Consider the following 6,990-nt stretch of genomic DNA (forward strand, 5'->3'; position numbering starts at 1 on the left):
GGGAGGGCTTTCCACCTCTGATTCCGGCAGTTGTACAACCTATTTGGCGATGTCACCAACAGACTGACATACACAATATTTGATATTCTACTGTTTGGAGCGACCCGGCAGAACCACCCACCCTGCGCGCACATACCTTGAATTCGCTATTTCCACTTTGGTTCTGGCCATGGCGGCTGCCCTTTGCGCACCTTCGATTGCTCTGTCCACCTTTTCCCTAGTTTTTGTATTTCGTATCGGAATAAGCTGCTTCCTTATTCCGCGGACCAGAATATTATTTTTGTACTTCCCCTCTTCTTTGGAGCCGTCAGGAAACACGGTGCAGCCGTACCCGTGCCTCTTGTTGTTTGCCCACTCGCCTTCGTACTTCATGCCGTTGGAGCGCTCGCTGATGCCGAAGCCCGTGCGCTTGTCGTTCTTCCACTCGCCCATGTAGGTTTCCGTGGTGGTGGCGTCGACGTGGTCTTCCACGGGGCAAAAATCACAGTCGACGTCGCCGAAGCTGATGGTGGAGTTGGCATCGCTGGAGCTAATTCTGCTCATGGCCGCGTCGCTGCGCACCGAGCTGCGCTTGCTGGAGATGGAAGACTTGGAATCGGACTTGCGAAGTTTCATGCTCCCCAGAAGGGAGCCCCTTCGGAAGAGGCCGCCCTTCTTCTTGCCCGCGAGCTCGGCGTCGGCGTGGAAGTTGAGCACGAAGCCGCCGCGGGTGCCGGCCGGGCTGTCGGCGGCGGCCGCGGCGTCGTGGAGCACGCTGCCGTTGCTCTGCTCGCTGCGCAGCGAGGCCAGGGAGGTGCGCAGCGGCGAGCGGATCACCGTGGCCATGCCATAGGGCACGCTCTGGCGCACGCCATAGCCGTGCCGCATGCCGCCGGCCCACTGGCCCTGGTAGGTACCTTCGAGAGACCACAAGAAAGCAGTGTGAGTCGGGGGCAGGAGGGGCGCGGTCGCCTGCGAGCGCCAGGCGTGCGCTGGGGTGCCCGGCGCGCACAGCAGGCCGGCCCGCGGCCGAACCCCGCACACCTCCGAGTCCACCCCGGAGGTCTACTTCTCACCCACTTGTGAATTCCCGCCTTGTCATTTTGCGTCTCTGCCTTCCATGCAAGTGTACAGGGCGTTCCACTACTCTGGTAATTTTGGCTTTTCATTTAAAAATTTATCCGAGTGTTTCGGATGAAAACCACTACTTTCTAAGACAAAAAGAGTGATCATTAGAAAACAACTTTTCTCCCCTGAAATTAACACATCAAAAAATCCCTCCTGGGAAGGCAGTGCCACAGTAGAAGATGCAATGAGTTCTATTTGTGAATTTTATTCTAATTTTACCAATGTAGCCGAAAACTTCTAGGTCTTCAGTATAACATTCCAACAAACTCAAAATTATGACTGATCTGAATACTTGGACATGGGGCATCAAACAAATTATCTTACATTTTCTTTATGCCATAGTCATCATCCTTTTTAAGGGTTGGGAAACACTTTAATATTTAGGATTATTATTTAGATTTGGGTGAAACTTTTTGAGCTGAGACTGGTTTGACAAATATATATCCTGATATAGTCAACCGTCATGAAAAGATGGGCAGTTCGTGTCAATATTTTGTACTTCCAAATGAAAAAGCCAAGATTTGTCCCATATTACTTGCCAAATTTCTGCATTTTCCTGCCCATTCTCCTCACGGATTTCCCTAGCCTCTGCTACCGTATTGTGAATCACATCGTGAACTAGAATCACTCTGAGGGCAGGAATTGCCAGACTCATGGCTCTGGTCTGTAGGTGTTTGATGGCTTTACAGTAAACAGCTATAGTGGCTAAAAAGAGTACACTATTTGCCTTTAAAAAAACTGAGATAAGGCCAGAGGAAACCTTCCCCTCTTAACATTATGGAATTCATCTCAGAGCAACGGTATGTTTGACAGTGTCCCTTAAAACTTTGTTGACACCAGATCACTTTTTCAATGAATATTATGCCTTTTCAGGAATATGATAATCTCTAATCTAAAGCATTTGTTTTCAGTAAGTTTTTCTATTAAATAAATTAGCAAAGTTGTTTAAAAAATATCCTGGTACAGCTTTTTAAATAATCTTAGGAGGAATTTAATGTTAAAATTAGGGAACTTAGAATTTTCTTTTCTAAATCAAGGCCATTTCTTTAATTAAAGGCAAATTTTAAATTATAGTATCCCCCAAAAGAAGCTAAGTGGAAATTTTAAGACACAATTACTTCTGTATTATTTGTAACAATTCATAATATCATAGAAAATAAATCATGAAAGAGTCTGGACCTCTTTCAGTTTCTGATTATAATGCGCTAACTTGCAGTCACTTTTTATTTTACATTGCCACGCAAAGATTTCCACTGTGTGGCACACGTTTTTTTTTTTTGTTAAATACTGAGCAATACTGCTAGTGGTTTTATACCATTCTGTTAACAAGGACTGATTATTTCATTGCACATGAAACTGTAATAGCTCCAAAATCAAAAGTTTTGACTAATTTCAGGACTACCATCTCTTTCTGTTCATTCTGATATATTTATGTTATGTAAATACACACTAGGGCGACAATGAAATACTAAGTGGGTCTGGTACTGTGAATGTTCTAGTCTGGGTGGGTGTAAAAGTCTTCACCTGACATCTATGAACTTCTGAGGAAGTGGATGGGCCATAGCTTTCTTAAAAGAATAAACCCAAAAAGATAAGATAGTCATATAGAACATTTCCGGTTAAGAGGCATCCTGCTGAATATTACTTATCTTCAAACACCACCACTTTAATAGGGAAGGAAATTGAATTATTAAGAAAGTTCAACTTTGATTTTCCTTCGCTTAACTAGATAAAATTTAAGTTCTAGGATAAAAGTTATACAACCTGACTTACACGCACTAAAACAAACCACCTTATCTTTTTCATATTTTGTTTAAGTAAATGAGGACTGCTATAATCATATCCTTCTAACTTTTCTACATAATGACAATTTTGCTAGAACAATTTCCAAAGATACTGTTGGATATTAATAAGCATTTATACTTTAAAACACAACCATACTATCTTAGTAAATGTTTGACATCGAGGGGAAATGAACAGCTAGTTTCCTTAAACTGATATCTCCAAAGGTAAGGCTAGTATTTAGAATTTGCAAAGAAGTATTGCTTGAAAATCTAAGCGGTTTAAGGCAACAGCAATAATTAGAAAGTTTAGGTCTCTGCTTAACTGTCAAGTGGGCAAGGTGCGACAGCAGCATTGGCCACATCCCGATCCTATTCTGTTAAGTCAGAGTATATGGAAGAATTCCTCCATGGAATTGCTAGAAACCGATTTACAGTCAAACTCTTAGCAGTTCATCTGAAATTTAAATAGGTTTAGTTTAGTCAATGAACCTAGAAGTAAAAGGGGCCTCTATTTCTTTATTAAGCAGGTGGGTTCCAACTTCTCTCTGCTGCTCAAATCAAGTTCTAATTAGTTCCCCTCGATGCCTTAAATAGAGATGCATATTTCACAAGTGTAAAAATTATTTTTCTGGGTTTTGTTTTAAATTATGTTCTCTGATTTTTCATCTGGGAGCTGACTTTCTAGATACAGCCATTGTAACCACACAATCTGGCAGTGGAAGGCATCCAGTTCAGAACGAGTTCCAGTCACATTTAGACTGCACTCTGCCAAACTTATGTTTACATGCTACAAATGGGTATGTGCAACTTTGCATGTCTTAACAAAACCATGTGTCTCCCTAGGTATCTTCAGGAGTTTTATGACAGGTGAAAAAAGGAAGTACAGATCAGAATTTGCACAAAATATTCCAGCCTCCTAGACTTGGATTTCATGAGTATAGTACTAATTTATTCTTAATTAACATTCAGGGGGTTTCTATTTTCAGGAACACTTCACACACAAGTCACTAATAAAATAAATCAGGATACTTCTCACATGGAATTACTACTTCCTTCCTCCTCTAGTTTAATGTCACCACAAAATGCATGGATCCGATTTTCCGTAAGTCTGACCGAGAGTGTACAGGGATGGAAACGTGGTGGTACAGAGGCAGGAAACAAGCTAACTCTTAACTAAGAGTAGGGAAAGTAATATTTCCTATTTGGGCCAACACCTTTGTATGAGGTAGGTTATAGCAATACATTTCCACTTAGACTTCCATTTTATGATTAAGGACTTTCTAATTAAACGGATTGACATGAAAGAAGGCAGAAAATTGACTAGCACAGAGTAGACATTTAGTAGTGATTTTAAGAGGTTTTTTTTCCTTCCTAATTGGTAGCACATTAGATTTTTTTTTTTTTTGGTAGAAAAAGAAAACCACAGTCCTATGGTGATGCCAGATTTTGAGGTTTTTAAAAAAATTTTTTTAAAGTTTGTTTTGAAACAGAAGGCAGATTATCCATAAAGTCATCCTGGACACTTATTTGAGCTTCTACGACACATACACAGACAACCTTTACTGTGCTATATATATATTTGACTGCTAGGTATAATGAATACCCTAAACCAAGAGATTTTGTTTAATGAGTAGTAACTTTAAAAGAAGACTAATTCATTTTTAACCTTCCAAAACTGAAGAGAACTATTCACAGCCTTCCTAAAAAGGTTAAAAAATAATACACACATTTAAAAAATAAATTTTGCATTCCACTTTTGAGCATGGAATTTAGTTATATTGTAGACCTGAGGCCTCCAATAAAATCCAATCACAAGCTAACATATTTATAAGGCTGTCAACAGAGGCACTCTATGCCCATTCAGAACATTAAAGGGCTCTAATTAACTACTGTGGAACTCAAGACTCATGTAGCCCATATAAAAGTATTAGAGCAACTTTTTTTTTCCCCCTGTTTTAATCCATGAGAACCATATCCTTATACCGTAGAACGAAAAGATGTCCTTTTTAGCAAATCCTACCATTCTGCCGTTTTGCATTTGAAACACGGCCCAAGTGTTCCGAGTAAGTGAAGTGTACAAATTGTATAAGCTTTTATATAAGCAGTGGCCTAACTGGGGTTGCAGTGGGCTGGAGAAACTTTTAATTGGATCCCTTTAATATCCTCCAACTCTGAGCTGCATAATTCCAAAAGGTGACATTGCCTCCTACAATCCTTTTCAATTAACTATGATTATGTTCATTATCAGAAAATGTATTTTGCCAAAGCATAAGCTATTCATCCTTCTCAACTTGTTACACAGGGAAATTCACCAGCTTTTGACACCTATTTCAATAATGTATACCTAATTGGAAAAAAAAAGGGAACTCTGCCCTATTATATACACAATTTCTTTTGCAAATATTGTTAAATATTCAAATAAGGTGAATTTTGTTCACAACCAGCATGCTGTTTAGGTCATAGACCTTAGTGCAAATCAGTGATCTGGTACTGCGATTCTCAGGGGTAAACCAGCTGCTAACTTAGCAACTATAAGAATATACCCTCCAATTGTATTTTTAAAACGCAGACTTCATTGTTCATTTCTAAAATGTTTTCCTAGTAATTTGTCCAAAGATCTCCAGGTCGACTACCATCCTTTTGCTGGAAAACCAACACTTTAAGGAACCGAATGAAAACTAGGAAGAAAAACCCACACCCTCGGACCCCACCTGCATCAGGTGACCTCCCCGCTCCCATAACTAGGGTGTTTCCAAATGCACCCCAAATAAGATACAATTCCCCAACATCCTAGTTATGGGGTTCTGGCTTCTATCTTTAGGCTACTGGAGGACCAGAAGTGAAATACGACTCCACGTGAAACCAATCCGGGGAGCGGGCAGCAGCGACCGCCAGCCTCACAAGCCCAGGGCGTTCGCTCTAACTCCACGGGAGTGGCGATTTCAAACCCAGTCGGGAGAGGGAGGGATCAGGAACGTAATGTGACAGGCTCAAGTGACAGCGTCCTCTCTCCAGCCCAACCCTCCCGGGCGGCGCTCCCTCCTAATGGCAGTGCAGCGCCGGCCAGGTATATTCACGCCTCGCTCTCCCGGGTGTGGACATCGCCCGCTCCAAGAACCGCGTCGGATCAAACCACCGCGCACCAGTCGCGTCCCAACGCACCCCCTGCGAGAGGGCTGGCGCGGGGCGGTGGGTGGGAGGCTACCCCAGGTGTTTTGGCGGGTTTCCGGACACGTGCGCCTCGCGTCCTCCCCGCTTCCCCGCAGCCTGGGCAAAGCCCACCGCACCAGCTCCCGGAGCAGCCGAGCCGCCTGCGACGCCGCTCACCTCCGTCCCCGTAGGTCTCCACGCCGTACCCGTCCTGCAGCCCGTTACTCCAGGTACCCTCGTAGCGAGCGGGGGTGCACAGGCTCTGCCGGACCCCGTAGCGCCCCTTGAAACCATGTGACCACTCCCCCCGGTACATCCACTTGCCCTTCGTCTCCACCCCCAGCCCGTGCCGCTTGCCCTGCGCCCAGTAGCCCTGGTAGGTGTTGCCGCTGGGCCAGGTGTAGCCTCCGACCACCTCGAAGCCGTGCGACCAGGAGCCCGAGTACTCGCCCTGGCCCTTGGGCCCCGTGCAGATGCCATGCCCGTGCGCCTTGCCCTCCTCCCAGCCGCCGCAGTAGGTGCCGCCATCGTCGAAGTCGAACCTTCCGCCCGTCATTCGGGGGGCAGCCCCGGCGCGCTCCCCGCGGGGGCACGGACGCGGGCAGGGCTGGGCACCGCAGGGTGTAGCTCGGGGGTGGGGGCCCGGCGGGCGAGCTCACGACAGCGCCCCGGGCAGCTCGCGCCGCCGCTCGGCTCCAGTCCGACGCCGACCCCGTCCTCCCCTCTTCCTTCGCCGCCGCCACCGCCGCCTTCCTCCTCCTCTTCCTCCTCCTCCTCCTCCTCCGCCTCCGCCTCCGCCGCCGCCGCCGCTCCGGCCAGCGCCGCGCGCGAGAGGACAGCCCAGGCTCCGGAGCGGACCTTCAGCTGCTCCCGCCCGCCCACGTGAGCCGGGCGCCGCCCCGCGCCCGCCCCTGTCCCCTCCCCGGGCGCCGAGGCCCGGCCCCGCGGC

The 6,990-nt window shown here is 46.1% G+C and overlaps 1 protein-coding gene across 6 annotated transcripts in view; it reads right to left on the reverse strand.

The window, feature by feature from the left end:
- Positions 1-6,772, reverse strand: part of JPH1 (junctophilin 1) — a 76,632-nt gene extending 69,860 nt beyond the window's left edge. For 5 of the 6 annotated variants that reach the window (XM_058528904.1, XM_058528903.1, XM_058528901.1 and 2 more), the window contains exons 1-2: positions 6,219-6,771; positions 137-896 (exon numbers count right to left, since the gene is read on the reverse strand). In XM_058528904.1, the coding sequence (XP_058384887.1) occupies positions 137-896; positions 6,219-6,597 (1,139 nt within the window). In that variant the 5' untranslated portion in view covers positions 6,598-6,771. Of the gene's footprint in view, positions 1-136; positions 897-6,218 lie in introns of all 6 variants that reach the window. The other variant, XM_058528905.1, reaches the window with a different exon arrangement.
- Positions 6,773-6,990: the final 218 nt, after the last annotated feature.

This window comes from Diceros bicornis, chromosome 33 (assembly GCF_020826845.1).
Source record: "Diceros bicornis minor isolate mBicDic1 chromosome 33, mDicBic1.mat.cur, whole genome shotgun sequence".
NCBI classification, from domain to species: domain Eukaryota; kingdom Metazoa; phylum Chordata; class Mammalia; order Perissodactyla; family Rhinocerotidae; genus Diceros; species Diceros bicornis.